Source organism: Drosophila kikkawai, chromosome 3R (genome assembly GCF_030179895.1).
Source record: "Drosophila kikkawai strain 14028-0561.14 chromosome 3R, DkikHiC1v2, whole genome shotgun sequence".
Lineage (NCBI taxonomy): Eukaryota > Metazoa > Arthropoda > Insecta > Diptera > Drosophilidae > Drosophila > Drosophila kikkawai.
Genome location: NC_091731.1, coordinates 21190344 through 21206823, shown reverse-complemented (window position 1 = coordinate 21206823; position 16480 = coordinate 21190344). Strand labels below are relative to the sequence as shown.

Sequence of the window (16480 nt, the reverse complement as noted above, 5' to 3'; positions counted from 1 at the left end):
ACAATTAACAAAGGGCCGGGTTGCTGTAGCAAAATAATTAAATGATTGTTTACTCGAAAGAAAACTCTGCTCTGCCTCACATTGAGTTGCAATTACGTTCAATAAATAGTAATTTAGTATGCAATCAATATGGCTTAAATGCCCAGGGGTTGCACAATCAATGTTTTGGCTCAAATTATATTCATACCTAATCTACCAAAAAGCAAAGATTAAATTACCTCAGCGGTTAAGGAGAATACCCAGGATATAAAAGCAGGAATTCTGCCCAAGCAGGGACTTAAGTGCTTACTATTCCTGCGGTAAAGAAATTAAAGTTACTCCCAATGGCTTTGGTAGCTTTCCTTAATCCTCATTTTCTATTATTAGCTTGCCCCGTAGCCATTCATGATTCATGCCTCGGGATGCCAGGAGTTGGTGTGTAATTAATAGCCAATTAAATGCCTTGGCGCGTTTCAGTCGCAGGATGTGTTTGCCGAGCCTTAGAGATTTCCTCAGCCGAAAGGACCAGATAATCGCGGACCCCGAAATCAAGGAATGACACTTTGTTGTTGTTTGCCAACAGCTTTTAGCTAGTTTAACCATAGAAGCTTATAATGGTCACAGCCTATTGTGGAACATTTTCGAATCTTTTCCCTAATTTAAAGGCAGGAACACTTACCCGATTCTTCGTGGCGGGCAGGCAAGTGTTAATAATGGCGCCTGAGGAGCACGCGTCCGCTTCTGACTCCTCCGGATCCCACATCACTTCCGTGCTGCCGCATTTATAATTCAGGAGTTGTGAGTCGCGACGCCGCCAACGACTTTCAATGACTACGACGTGCTCACATTACGCCGTACTGTAATTATTAAACGCTAAGTGAACCATGCTCGCTGCGGAAACAAAAATATGATTAAAAATTTAAATGCCATCTCGATTTGAAATGCAAATCAAATACGCGTATACGAATCTTTTGCCATGCAGGTGCTTCATATGTGAGCATATAGAGTGCCAAATGAAAGTATAAATTTTTAAGTTGTTCGCTGCGGCGGAAACTCCCTCAAACGGGAAAAAAATCAGCACCGGTTCCAGGCCGACATCTGTATAAGGATCGGGCTAAGGAACCGACAAATCGCTGGTAACAAAATTAATGGCAGCACAGGTGCACGAATTTGTTACACTCGCGCGATAAAGTGTGCGGCCTGCCGTGGCAATTTATATCAAACGGAAGGGAGAACATTTTCCCCAATTAGGTTATCGGTAATTTACTTACATTGGCTTGCTATCAAGCTCATTAATATTTGCATTAAGCTAAGGTTTACAGAAAGGAATTATAAATGTAAAGATATTTATTATTAAATTATTAAATTGAATATTATTCAAAGAGCTTACTGCCCAAGTTGAGTCTTATCCTTAGGCCTTGTCTAATCAATTCAACCTTGACAATGCCACCTGGCCAATGTTAAACTAACCTTAATTTCCATGTCAAAGGCTCTGTATATTCGCCTTGGTTTTGAGATGCAGTAATTAAATAAAATATTAACCAAATGAAAACCCAGATTTGGCCATCTCAGTTTCTCTTTTGGCCTGTCTGGAGCATCGGTTCGCCCTGATGAGTTTGTCAGTGGCAAACACATGTTGCCTCCACAAAGATACACACACCGAAATGTACAGAAAATCCATGCCAAAAAGCGCAACAAGGCAAATAGTCAAGGCAAACAAATTATGAAAAAAGCAACTAAGAAATGAGTAAGCCAAAAAAAAAAGAGAAAAATTAAAGCAGAAATATGCAGCTGACGACGTTAATGTGGCAAAAGCTTTGCTGCCAAGAAGCGAGCGACTGGTAAACTAAAAAAAAAAAAGTGCAGTACACTTGAAAAAATGATGTATAATTCTATATACAAGATACAATTTTCTAACACCCAATTTTAAATGAAAAAGAATTTATTCATTGCTTATGATATAAATATATTATAAAACTTCTTTCCTAAATTCCATATATTCCTAAATATTGATTATTGAAATATTCTTGTTACAATTTTTTTTACAATTTAATATTTATTTAAGCATTTTTTAAATTAGATTATATAATTTTAATTGAATTAAAAATTATGTCCTAAAAAATCAATCGCCAAAAGCATTTAAGAATTACTTAAACATAAATAAATTTCTTTTAATGTGAAAAAGCTTTGATTTTTTGTCTCATTGTTTTATTTTTTTGTCCCTGTATACACACGCACACATTGGCAAAATGTTGCATTGAAGGTCATCTGTGCAATAGCGAGTGTGCAACATGAGGCAGTGACGTCATCGCCGTGCTAATGCAAATGGCCACCGGAGGGCTTGAATCTTGAGAGCTAGAGCGATGTCAAAGCACTTTCAGGAGAGGCTGTGTGTGCGCTAGCATTTGCTATTGCATGCTAATGCAATTTACCTGCCCAAAAAAAAGGTGTTCGAGTATGGCTGCCAGAAAAGTGTCAGAAAAAAGGAAGCCTGCCATAATTGCAGCTTGCTTTAAAGCGCCTCCAGCGAGCACACACATTCGTTTGGGGATGTGAGTACATTCAGCTCGTGTTGATTAGCAAAAGTTCCGCTCTGAAATTAGCGTCAATCTTAATTTAAGGCTGGCCCGCAGCGCTTTCATTTTCATTGCAGTTGCTTTGTAATATTTTTTTTTTGGTTGTACATTTTTAGGGTTGCATTTTTTTGTTTTGTTGCTTGCCTAGATTTTGGAACAGGTCCAAGAAATGTTTATGATTTCACAGCCAAGGCAGAGTCCAATTACAGTCGTTCTGTTGCCGTTTTCATTATTGTTGTTACTGTGGCGAAATTGCCAGCAGATGCAGTGCTGGAAAATTAGCATCTGTCGTCCAAGGCAGATGGCAGCTTGGAACGGGCTACTCCTTGAGATTTCAGTGACCCGCCGAGTAATAATGCGCATACGCCTCGTTAAACCATAAACGTTGTGTCTTCGTCTAGCAGATTTTCAATTTATTTTTGGAACGGTAGAATTGAAAATTGCTCTTTTTAAGTCTAAGATGTAGCTTTATTGCTTTAAGAGAAAATATTGTCAGAAATTGCGATCAAGGTTTGTTATTAATATTTATGAAATGTGTTAAGGTGCACCTTTTTGTTTCAATTTATTAGCTTAAGTCATAAATTTTAAGCCTAATCTTTACATAGTCTAATCGGAATAGCACAATATAAAATATATTTTTTGTGAAATAAATGCATTTAAGCTATAAATTATGAAACTAATCCTTACAAGCCTGACTAGCATGAAATGTACTTTTGGGCTGTGTTATTAAAATATATTTTAAGTAATTTATAGTTTTTATATTTTTTTATTATTAACTAAGCCTGCAGCTTATTCAAAATTATGTAATATAAAATACAAAACAACCAACATAAAATCCCTGCTCTGACGTCTTTTTACCGCCCTAAGACCACTCTTGAGTGAAGGGGTAATTCTATACCGTTTTTGTCTTTGAAGATTAAATAAAGCAATATATTTTGCACTTGGGTAACCATATCGCTTGGGTGTTAGTTATTCTCGCTGTTCGTCGTTAAAGACACACACTCTCAGCAGATAAGTAAGCGTTGACTCACACACATCTATATCTGTACGTAACATTCACACTTTTTTAAGCCAACTGCTCTTTGGGGGCGACACGCTTTTAATGCATTTCCTGCACAAGCTCGCCGGAATGTCCTGGAAAAGCAATCGCACTAAAGGCTCGCATACAAACACACAAGCTCACTAGCTCACACACATACACTCGCAACGATATCCTTTTGAGAGCTCGCCATGAGCCACGACCAACAGAAACAACAACCAGCAACGAGCTCATTTCGTGTCACAGATTTTTGTTTATTTACGGGTTTAAACAGCGCTCCGTCTTGCCTTTATGTTTGCCGCTCGAGGCTGGCTTAAAGGATTTCTCTGCTGCACCTTTTGGTATATGTCTCACTTTAATGCAGCCATCAAAGTATGCAAATCAGCATCCATAATCATGCATTACAGCGCTAGAGCAGCCAGTCAGGTAGAATTCTTAGAGCCAGACAAAAAATGGCTGATACTTAGAGGCCAAATTGAGCTGCTTTCGGGTGGTGAATTGGCCTGGATTGCAAATTTATTGCCTTACATGGGAGCTTTTATTTGTTTTCTGGCTCTAGCTGCATTGGAATGGAAGTCCCATTTCTTACGCAGTTAACAAAATCAATCATAGCTAAACTATTCTTGTAAAGCACTCGTAAGTTCTCTGTTTTCCCGTCATAATTTTCTATAGCAACTCGCTTAAATTTCACCCTCCATAATTTGACTTTAATTAATTTTCCACAAAAGCACAAACTTCTTGCACAAATTCCAGAAAATTGTTTCTGCCTTGGCGCTGCTGCTGTGGTTAGTGGTTCAAACAATTGGCCAAGTTAACTTGGACTTGGCCTACTTGGCCTTTCACAAAAGTTTTCATTGTTAATCAAATTGACTCCCGAGAGAGCAAGTTTTTTGTGGAAATTAACATTCTCATAACAAATTAGGACCAAACAAGCTCCGGCTTGTTGCCTTTTTCAGTTTATTTTCGGAAATTAATTAATGTTTTGGCCAAGAGGCAAAAAGGGCATAGGTAGCATGGTCAATGCAGTTGGCAAGGCCAGGTGCTAAAGTCGATTGTCCAGGTGTCAAGCTAGGTTGACACACACATGAAACAAGTCTTGAATTATTTAAAGTACAAGTTGATGAGGAATTTGTGTGAAAAGGTAGTCGTTAGGAATGGCTAAAACAAATAGTTTAAAACGATATTGTTGTTAAGTAAGAATTCTATATATTTTAAAATATTATTTTCTTCTTTAAAATATTTATTTATTTTTCAATATATCCTTAAAAACCTTCTTCTCGTTAGTCATTCCCTGAAGGAAGCGAAAACTGCTCGCTGGAAAAGGTAAGCAAATGCAAAATGCCAGCGACAGTTGAAATTTTCATTTCATGCTCACAAATGCGTGTGAAAGTAACAAAGGAGGTGCACGCATTTACATATATATACACATATATATATGAACATATATATAACCCAGATATATACTTAAATATGTGTACCCAGTGTAGCTTACAATTTCAGTGCATATCCTTGAGACCCTCAATTCCAGTCTGGGCCATTTGGGTGGGCTGCTGTTGGGGCTCTGTCAAAGTCGTGGCAATCGGCCGGGCGAAGGACATGGCAGGAACAAGCTGCTGTGGCTGCTGCCAGTGACGTAAACACAGCAGGAGCTGCATTATTTTGTAAGAGAGCAGGTTTAAGGACATGTAAACACATGTAACACGACACATCCAGCAGAGCGATGGCCGAAATAAAAAGAAGGCACCTCGAAAAAAAAACCATATAAATTTGTGTCTTATTTTCCTTGTGAATTCTGTTTACGACTTTAAGCCCATCTGGTTGTCCCCCAAAAGCCAGCAATAATTGTATAACACATATACTATAAATGCTTTTGCATGCATGAAGTAATTTGTGTGTCTGGCCATTGCATTGAAGCCCCGGCTTTTGCAGAGTGAATTGCAAAAAAGAGTCACATAAACCCAGGCGGCACCCACAAAGTGTTTGCCACAAGCTGTGAAGTATTTCGCATAAATAATTAAATAATGCCGCAAGCCTGTTGATGGCTTTGGGGTATGGAGTTTACGTTTACAAGGTAACAACTTAGAAAGAATTTTTGGAAAAAATAGGGAATAGAAATTGCAGGTACTTGTAGGTAAATTCTAAAACTACTTTTTTGTTCATTTTTATTATTATTTAACAATTTTTCTAAAACACACTTGTTCCTATGTGCCTCCTTTTAATATTTAGAAAAATATATTTGTTTGGTTATAAATAACACAGCTAAATTCATTAAAAATATCAAAATATCTAGTAAATATTTTATTTTAAAATATTTTCTAGTTCACACTTTTTCCTAGATAAATCCTTTTGATATTTTTAAAAATATTTATGGCTGGTTGACGATAATTTTCTTTACAACTAAATTGAAAAAAAATATTTGAAACTGTATTGGAAAGCAAAATCGTTTATAAATTTAATTTAATTTTAAGCGGCTTTTCTGGAAAATCCCATTTTTGGTCGTATTTAAAAGTTTAAATGAATTTTAAATAATATCATTCCCTCGCTAACTGCGTGGTATTCATTTTTGCATGTCATTCTCTATTGTGGGCTCATCCATCTAAAAGGCACAAATTTTCCGTTTAGTTTGTGTCTGCCAATTCAGACACGTCATCGATACTAATTCAATAAACAATGCAAAATATTTGGCTGTCTGCGGGTCCTGTTTCCCTTCCGTAAAATGGAAATTACGTGAAAATGCAAACATGGCTACAAATCAGCATATTCCATGAGCCTGTGATGGGTAACAACTTGAAGCGAGGATAACATTCGATTTTCGATTTGAATTTATCATTTTTGTTGTCCTGGCCGTGTGTTCGTTTGCATAAATCCTTGGCTGGGTTAGCTGGTTGTGTTTGCTGCCTGCTTTGCATGTGACAAATGCCAATCCCGGCAAGTATGCTACAGTTTATTGAAAAGCTTATTATGCCGCTCACCGAAGCCAAGGCAGAGGATCGGATCCTGGGCTGAGGAAGGAGCTCGAGACGGAGTCACACCCAACACACACAGCTGTTGTGCCTTGTTTTTTATTAGATTGCTGTTTGTATTGCTAATGGAAGACAAACGTTATCGGTTTCAAGCACATACAACACACACACAGCCAGCCAACAGTTGCCGGAAGGCAACACGGGGTAAGCGATAAAACTAAATACAAATAAAATGTATTAGTCCACAAAATTCAATTTGCATGTTTTACATGTTTCTTTTATTGTATTCTTTTTTTTACTCAGTTTTTATTGTTTTTTATTTAAATTGAATTTCTCCTTGTCTTATTTGCCCAAAAGTTCCAAAACTCGGTCAACTCATTGCTGCTTGCATAGTTAATTCCTTGGCATTATCCTGCGAAATAGCCGAAAAATGTTAGCCAAATATTTGCACCGGCCACCGACATTGTTGGCTCAACCAAGTCAACATCAGGATGGCTACGAACGCAGAGCGTTGCGGAGATTCAAGAATTCTTCTTGTTTCTCGGAGACGAAATTGCTCAAAATTCGGATGCAAAGGCAAACACAGAGTCGAAAGAGCAGAGCCACGCTGTCCACGGCTGTCACTCGGCCAGCCATCATCCTCCTCTCGTCCAACTAGTAGACACAATGGAAAATATGATGCATTGGTTTTGGACTCTGCTTTTTGGCTCCTGCAAAAAATAAATCCCTTTTTCTTATTCTCTGTAACTCTGCAGTGAATTTCTGCCAGGAGCTTGCCCAGTTAATTGGCCAACATTGACCACAGTCTGTAGCATTGCGAAACTAACCAAGCTTGGCTCACCTTAAACCCCATAATCAGCCCTCGTTGCAAAAGTAAGACAGGTGATTAGCAAATAATCAGTTGCTCAATTAGATAAGCCTGTCATGTGATTACTTGACAATTTTCAGAGTAAAATTGTTTAGGGTTTTCTCGTTGAAATAAAAGGAAATTTTGGTTTAGGGAATAAGAAGTTAAAGACTTGAATAAGGGAATTTAATACTTATGTAAGGCTTAAAGATATTAAAAACATCAGTAAATGAAACAATAATATCTTTTAAAGGCAATACAAATTTATTTAATATTTTTTGAAAGCCTAGAAAAATCTTTGTTAAACTGTTTACTTTTCTTGTGTTTATTATTTTTAGGCGCAAACTTGTAAGATTTATAAAATAAATAACGACTTAAGCTATCAAAAAAAGTAATCAACAAAAAGTTAATTACAAAAAAACACCACATTCCAGAATATATGTCGAAAAGCATTTAAAGTTCTTAAAGCCTGCGGAAAATCTTTCGCCTGCAATCCGTTTGAATACCGTTTTTGGGCCACGGTCTCGACATCAAAGCGGTTGAGGCTTATTCTTCATACGTTGCTCTTTTTTTTTGCTTTTTTTTTTGATGCGTGAAGAGCCTTAAACGCGTATATACATATACATACAAACCTCGGCTGAAAGATGGCCACATGGACTGGTCCCAGGGCTTAGTCTCTCCAACGCATGTTTTTTTCCAGCTGCAAGCAAATATTTTCTTGATTTTTCGCTTTGCTGGCATCGCTTTTTGCCGGCAAACTTGGATTCACGTCTATTTTCCAACTCGTTGAGGTCGAAAGTCGTCATCATTAGCTTTAAGGGGGGCGAAGGGCGGCGACTTCTGCTACGCGTGTGTGTTTATGGATGTTTTGGCATAATTAGCAAAGGATGCTCAAAAAGGTGCCAAGGAGCCGCAGGAAAGCACAAACATCAAGCCAGAATTCCCTTTAATTCCACCTGCAAATGACGTCGGGTATTTCCGTAATTTTTTAATTAAAACATAATCTATTTATTTCGCGGCGCCTTGCTGTAAAAGTTGAAGAAACAATTTCGCTTAATTAAGAGTACAGTTGGCGGCGAGCAGGTCGGCCAACCTTGAAATGGGGTTGTGCTCCCATTTTTTGGGGGCAAGTTTAATTGCGAAATGCAATCAAATTAGCCTCGGCAAACGTGCTTTATGGGGTTATTACCAATGTTTTCGCCAATTAAAAGTAAGCCATATAAAAGAAGAGCCACATAATTTAGTGAAATGAAGCTTTATCCCTTTGATCAAGTTGTTGGGGGTGTCTCCTGTTCATTTTCCGAATCATTTTTAATGCACTTTAAACTAAAAACTCTCGGGACAGGCGGCTGTCAGCCACGTAACTAGGCTCATACTTACTCCACTCACTCCTCCTGCGGCTGTGTACGTTCCATGCGTTATATATATGCCTGTATACATCTCCTGGGATAATATAAAACTAAAATAATAAATGACGAGAACGTGACTCGACATACGCAGTGTCTGTCAAATTTTTTTCTTTCGGTTTTTTAGCCAAAAATCTTTTACTTAGGCGGTGTGATGGTGGCAGCTGAGTTTAAAGCACTTTTCGTGAGAGATTTTCATTCGGCAGAGATTTTTCAGAGCCACAGTTTTGGTGTAACTAGACAATGCTTAAGCAGTTTGAGAGCCATTGTTATGTATTTTTTCTGCGGTTTTACAGGGTTTTTACGTGGTGTGTGTAAGGTACATGTAGATTTACACGATTTTTAGACTTTTACATATATTTTGTTGTTAAAGATTTTATTTCTGTTTGTCTCTGGGTTCTGGGAATAACATTTCCTTAATACTTTTTTTTACATTTATAAATATAATTTATTTAAATATTATTCTGCCTTTTTGATAAATTTAAACTTCAAAAGGGCCATTATAGATTTTATTAAATTAAATCCAGTAAATGTAACATATAATTACCTTTAAAAATTGTTTTAGTTAAGTAAGAAAAGTACCAGATAAAATGTAGATAATTTTATGAATATATTTATTGCACAATTGATTGACTTGTATTTACAAAGTAATTGCTATATTTATATCTATACATATTTTAAAGAGTCTAATAAATGTTTATAACCCAAACATTAACAATTTCTTGAACGAAATATTTTTGTTGAGAACGTAATAAAGATTTACTTTGACTTAAACCTATCTTAAGTACTCTGCTTTGGATTTTGTTATAAAACTAACTAAATGGGCAATAGCTAACAATCTAATGTTATTTTCCAAGTCTGCTCCTTACCTGGAACCAATTTCCTTTCTTCTAGCGTTTTATTTCCTTATTCTAACTCTCCTTTTTTTTTGGAAACCCAGCTGACTTATTCAAAACTTTGGTCAACTTACTAGACGCGGCAAGTTGGCAAAATTTCTACACAGACAGACACAGAGGGAGCAAAGTTTTACTATTTCGATTTTGCAGGAGGCAAGTTTTTGGAAACAGGTTTGGGCCTGGCATCGATTGATTTCTGGGCAGTAGTGATGATGATTTGCAGCACACAAACTACGAGCCAGTGCCGGAAGTGGAAGAGAAGCGTGGCTTATGCGGTGTGGTGTCCTTGGATTTCCGTTTCCGTTACCATATCCATATGTCCTAAAGCCTAAGCCGACTCACTGGCGCCGTACAGCAGATTGTCCAGCTTCAATTTGTTTATTTTGTCGCCGCGGGCTCCGTGTCCTGGCCGTCCCCAGAAGGTCTCGAAGGTGTCGAAGTGCTGGTTGCACAGATCCCGGTCTATCTGCTTCGAAACGGAGACGGAGCGGCGGTTCTGCGATATTTGGACATTCAAATCGTGCAGATAGCGCATGTCGGCGGCCGTTTGGATCCTGTACATGGTGGAAGTTGTTCAAGTTGATGATGATGATGGTGGGCAGCAATGTTGATAGTTTTTGGTTTAGCAGTTTTGTTTTGGTTTTCATTTATGTCATTTGGTTTTTCATTTCGGGTTTCGGTTTCGATTTGTTTTGTTTTTGGTTTTTTTGTTTCGAGTTCGCACGGGGATACATAGAAGATTGGTATTATGATTTTGGATTTTTGCTGTTTCAGTTTGTTTGGTTTTTGGTTTGGTGAGATTGGTATTGGTTTTGATTTGGTTTGCTCTTTTGGTTGCTATACTTTCACTTGGATTACAATGGATATTTTCTTGCTGAATGAGCCGAGAAGAAGTGGGGAGGTTGGTAGGAGGTAGAGAAACCATTAACAATGCAGAATGACAGGCGCACACACACAGAAGAGACATTAAGGGAATGACATGGAAAGCGGATGCTGTTCTTGGTTTTATACCCTTGCAATGTGGGTTAAGGTTTAACCATTTTCTAAATTTTTAGAAATTAATTGAAGGTGTTTTAAGGGAATATTCTGAAACAGCTTAAAACTTTCAAGAAACTTTCTTTGAAATATAATATTAGGGTATAACCATTCATGTTATTTTTACACGTAATTTGTATAATTAGCTAACTCTTACGTTTAATTTGTATAATTTAGTAAAATGCCTTTAAAGTTATACAATAACCTTTAGAACTTTTAGTGGTTGCATAATATCCTTTTTATCTACATCATCAGTTAATTTTGAGCTGTATCCTTAAGCTTTTTCTAACTTTTTCTAATTAATAATATTCTCTTTTAAATCGGAAAAATTATATTTCTGACAATAAAAGGAGTAGAATTTATAAATTGTTTTTCAAAATTAACTAACCTAAAATGCAAGGGTATAAAAAAACTTCGGCTTGCCGAAAGTTGACTTCCTTTCTCCTCAAAAATGTAAGTATATAGCGCAGAGCAAGCAAATGAGAAACGGACGGATGCGATGAATGCAGAGGAAGAAGGGGATTGAGCAACAGGAAAATTCAGGAAACGGTTATCGGGAGGAAGGCAGGTGAACCTATGGTGGTCTAAGCCTGGCGAATGTGCAGGGTGAGCCGCTTGAGGCAGCAGCCCGTGGCCAAGGCCGTGGGGCAATCGCAACTGCAACACTGGAGCTTGCAGTTCAGATTCTTGGGCAGCCGCTTCAGGTGGCTGATGTTCTTGATGATGCTGTTGATGCACTTGATCTTGGTCTGCTGACAGGTCGGGGGCTTGTGCTTCAATGCGTACCTATCGTGCGAGGGCGTCCTCTTGGTGACATCCGTGCTGGACAGGCTGATGGGTCGATGCATGCCGCGTCTCCGGGCGAGCAGCGGCACCAGCTCTACGCCGCCACCTTCGTCGGCTCCATGTCCCGCTGTGCTGGCATCTGGCGTGGCGGTACTGGTGCTGCCCGGACATGGTCCACGTGCAGCCATCCGCGGGCACAGCCTAATGGGCTTACAGTCCTGCGGCTTCAGGTGGTGGACAATCTTGGGAGGTCCTGGCGGACAGGGCGGACCTGGCGGCGGCGGTCCCGGACACTTTTTTCCAGGCGGCGAAGGCTTCGGCGGACTGCCGCCTTTCATGGCGGGACAGTTACAGGTGCACATCTCGCAGCAGCGCTGCGGCTTCGGCAGCTTGCCGGGCCTCGACTTGCGGAAGGTGTTCTTCTCCGCCGGCGTTACTGGGTTGTCCTGGTCCAACTCCTTGAGCATCTCCTTGTTAGTCCAGCCCTAAATCAATCATTTTAGCTAACTTTAGCATTAAAGATAATTTGAATACCCACCAAAGACTTCATAAAAGTGTTGCCCTGTTGGTCCTTGGGACTCCGCCAGGGCTTGCCGCCAGGACCTGCCTTGCCCCAAGGCTCCTTGCAGGGCTGAAGGTAAAGGATAAACCATAAAACAATTAGTAAGGCCATGATCTAGGGGGCGTAATAGCCGCCGCTCACCGGCTTTTCCAGCTTCGCCTGCAGACGCTTCTTCTGCGTGGCCAGCTTCTCCTGTAGCGGACACCGCTGCTCGCTCTCGCTGACCACGATCTTATCCAGCAGCGGCTTGCCCTTGCATGGCGGCGAGGGCTTGTAGCGCAGCTCGATGTCCACATGGCCTTTATTGCGAAAGGACATTGAGGGGTGCTCTTTCAGCTGGATGTGCAGACTCTCACCGTTGGCATTCTTGGCCAGGCCCACGCCCACACCGGCGCCGGGCTTGTGGGGTATCTCCCGCTCGCAAATGGTCACTGTGCTGCTCCTCGGACCGCTCTCCTGCAGATGATGCACGGAGTGGGCATGGGGCAGTCGCTGGCCAGGCGGAGCAGGCGGGGCATGATGGTGGTGGTGATGATAGGCCGCCAGCGGGTTGTTGTGGCACTTCTTTTGCATCGAGAAGAAGTCGTTGTAGCGACACGGCTGCAGGGAGTTCATCCGGTGGGCGGTGGTCTGAGGGATGCATAGAAAATTGTAAGGAAAATCTACTAATATCTATTAAAATATTAATTTTTAGAAGGACACCTACCACTGTGGGCGTGGAGTGTAGGCCAACGGCTGTGATGTCCTTGCGCCTCACCTCTACGTTGGGCGCTCCACCGCCAGGACGACCCCAGGGACAGTGCTGATGGAACAGGTCGTAGTACTGAAGGAAGAAAATATATTTTATGGGATTTTATCTTAAATTAATAATAATATATAATATGTGTTAACATTTTCTAGGCTACATTTTTATAAAAAAAAGAGGGAGTTTTCTAATATTTAACTCAATAATTATTTTTTTAATATTTAAAAAATCCATATAAGGGCTCTAAGTTAAAGCTCTATTTCGCTGTATTTTAAGTGATTTTAAGCTACCAAAAATAATTTCTAGGCCGGAAAGTAAGAAATTTCCTCATTTAAAGAATCCAATCATGTATTAATTATATTTTTAATTAAAAATCCATTGAGCTTTCAAAAACAAGAAATTACTAACCTTAAAATCCTTATACCCTTCTGGGTCACATACACAAAATATTCATAAATATTTGCCTTAGCCCAAAAAAATTTAAATGCAATAAATTCCCCGATTTATCTGATTTTGGGTATGTGCTCTGCCAGTCAGACACTGCCGCAGGATGATTACAAAACCGAGTTATGTCTTATCGATTTCATGGCAGCCTATTTATGGGTCCCAGACACATTGTGCCACCCAGTAGGACCGCCTCAACCCATCGCGTCGTGTCAATCGCGAAGTGTGGCGTTGTTTGTTTACGGAAATTGGCAAATTCCCTTGAGTCCGATGTGCGCCTCTCCCTTGGCCTAGGAACTTTGTTTGTAGGTTGTTGTTATAGTTGCAACGCGATTTGCATTTCAGTCTATTTTTTTTTTTTTCTGCTCACCCACTTTTCGGTCGCTGCAGGCTGTGGTGATATAGCCGAATAATCGGGAAGGATTTTAGTCACGCAAGGACTCGTGGGAGTCCCACAACTTGCTTCTAGTTGGGCCTTTGCCCGTGCAGAGGTGATGTGATTACCAAATTCCAAATTGTCAAAGGGTTTGTTGAACCAAAATCCTCGAGAGCTGATGTATTACATGTTGCTTGGGGTAGGGTCTTTGAACTTAGCAGAAGTTTCCAGTTATCGCGTGGGTGAAGGTTCGAGATGGGTTTTGATTGTCATAGGTTCTATCTTAAATGTTATTCGTGTGGTTTTCGGTTGGTCTTTTATGGCTTTGACAAAAGTTTTTTGTTTATTTGGTAGGAATGCCTTGGATTAGATTATTGGGAATTGATTTTGGGTTTTTTGATTGGCAATTTAAGGGGTTATGTTTAAATAAAAGGCTTGGGTTGGAGGTATATTGTAGTTACTGAGGAAATGTTTTATATAATTTGCTTTAATTTACTAAGACTGTCAACAATTTTTCAGTTGAGAAGAGTAAGTAATGGTCTACAAGGGTTATCCCTATAGATCTATTCTTTGCCAGCTTATAAGTGATCTTTCAGTTGAACCCTAACCATTTGTATATCCACTTCAAAATGATTTTAGGTGTACACTTTTATCAACTTCATAATTCTAAAATATAGCACAAACATACGCTCTGTTTCAACTACCGTAAATATTGCTTATACGCCCTGTTAGCCACCTGATTCACTGCATTACACATACGCCCTGTTACCTACCTCTTGCTTATCCTTCTCCTTGCGGGCACACTCCTCCGCCTTCCTGCGCCGCCACATCCGAAGACTCTCCTCGGCATTCTTGCGCTCCACAAGACGCTTCTTCTCATCGCACCACATCAGAGGATGTTGGATGTGGTCGTGGCAGAAATTGCCACCCATTCCCATCTCATCACTGGTCGTCATTGCTATGTGTTTGCCTCGGGGCAGACGGGTTTCCTAGGAGAACAAGAGAGTCTGGGAGAACGGAAGTAGCGCTGCGTTCAGCAGACGCCGCGTTACTGACTCGGTCTCGTGCCGCGACCAGACCGTTTAACCGCCGATTTGGCTGCACTGATCCGTGCCAGGCACTGGTGGGCCACGGATGAACCACTTTGGTTGTCTAGGCAGCGCCTGCCTAAGCTATTTATAGCCTAGGTTAAGGCACACTTGGGCTAGGCCGCACGTGAACAGTGCGGCGGTCTCTCTCATTGTCTGTCCTTGAAGCCAGACAGGACTGCTGCTGCTGCTGTTGCTGCTGCAGTTCCTTGTCTGCGTAACCGCTGCTAATTTCGTTGGCCATTTAAATATTTTGCCAGTTAGGCACGCTTACCTTTTGTTTGCCTTCTTGGCTTGTTTGCCTAACCAGGCCTGGACATAAAATATACATATATATATTTATTTTATATTGCGCAGAAAATTGTGCCATGGCTGCCCTTAGCCTTAGCTTAACCCCATTTCGTGCTGCGAAAAGTGGGCTAAATCATCAATATTTGGCTTAAAAAATCTGCTGCTGTTGCGTGCAATTTAATCCGAGACTTGTTGAAGGTTTTTAAGCTGAAATACTCTTGGGCATTACTCATACGCCCCATGTGGCAGGAGCTAGTATTTCCCTCGCCACAGACACTGAATTTATTTGTTTGGCCCAATTCTGATATCAGCCCTGCCCGTCGCAACATAAAGCACTTTGGCCATGTCCAAAACTATTTCACTAGGTCGTCATGGTCCTCCATGTTGTTGTAGCTGTTGTTTTTGGCCAATATGTTGCATAGCTACATTGTTGCCCCATGCCTCCCATAACCGGCATGTGGGTAATGTCTGTTTGATGGCTCTGGGTATCTTTGTGGGCACAGCAATCAGAAATTTAAGCTTTAAGCCTTTGTTGTTTCCAGGAAGAGAGGAATTTAATGAAGCATATCTCACCACTCAGTTAAAATTCAAAAAAACCCTTTTATTTGTTTTACAAAATCGAATTTTTATTCATCTCTTTAAGTGTACAAATATCGTAATTACATGTATCAATATCAACATCATTATCATCATTTTGTCGCAGCACCCATTTGAACCGATGTTTAGCCAGAATGAGCTCTCGCTCTTCTTTAATTTTCTCAGTGTAGAGCAGGCTGTAAAGGAGCCCCAAATAGTCTTGCTTGATTTTTTCAAAACTATATACACTAACAAAAAAAAAAAACGCCTTTTTTTGCTGACTGACTTAATTGAGGTTGTTTTTTATAAATTAAAATAAGAACTTAAATTATATAGAGTTTAGTTTTCTGTTTTTAAGGCATTCCAAAAAGGGCTTGTCTTGATCGATTTTGTGTGAATGTCTTATAAATTACTATTGCGGAGAAGAAAAAATGTTTTAAAATTAAGACTGGGGCAGCATCCGCTTTCATTTTCTTATAGAACATATGTATTATATATGCATTTCATGCGCGAATGGTTCAAAATATAATTTATTTATTAATTTTATTTATAAGTTTGTTAGGTTACATTTTTGTGCTGCCGGAAGGGATTTTGAAGAAGAGTGCAGGCATTGAACATTGAACCATTTAGGCATGAAATGTCCTAAACAAATATTTAATATTAAATAAATTGTTTGCTTTATGCTTTGTTATCATAAATATCGTTTACACATGGGTTTCTTTGTTGCATTGACTAATAAACAATTTCCTTTCGTAGTTAGTACTTTTTCGCATTTTCCTCAATTTCCTTTATTTACGTTTGAGTTGCCTAAGCTGGCAACATTATCCTTTAGGCTTGAATCATTCTGAAGAGTTATTTGTACAGATTTAAT

General features: G+C 39.6%; 2 protein-coding genes across 2 annotated transcripts; both read right to left on the bottom strand.

Annotated features, from left to right (window-relative positions):
* Positions 1-10034: 10034 nt before the first annotated feature.
* LOC108086017 (uncharacterized) lies at positions 10035-10329 on the bottom strand. Its single transcript, XM_017182827.2, has one exon. It carries the CDS (start codon positions 10266-10268, stop codon positions 10035-10037), a length of 234 nt encoding a protein of 77 aa, XP_017038316.1. The 5' UTR covers positions 10269-10329.
* Positions 10330-11266: 937 nt separating this feature from the next.
* LOC108086027 (uncharacterized) lies at positions 11267-14610 on the bottom strand. The gene is made up of 6 exons (XM_017182838.2): positions 14428-14610; positions 12796-12912; positions 12446-12719; positions 12231-12388; positions 12066-12158; positions 11267-12012 (listed from the first exon to the last, which is right to left on the bottom strand). The coding sequence occupies exons 1-6, from the start codon at positions 14608-14610 to the stop codon at positions 11326-11328; spliced, it is 1512 nt and encodes a 503-aa protein (XP_017038327.1). The 3' UTR covers positions 11267-11325.
* Positions 14611-16480: the final 1870 nt, after the last annotated feature.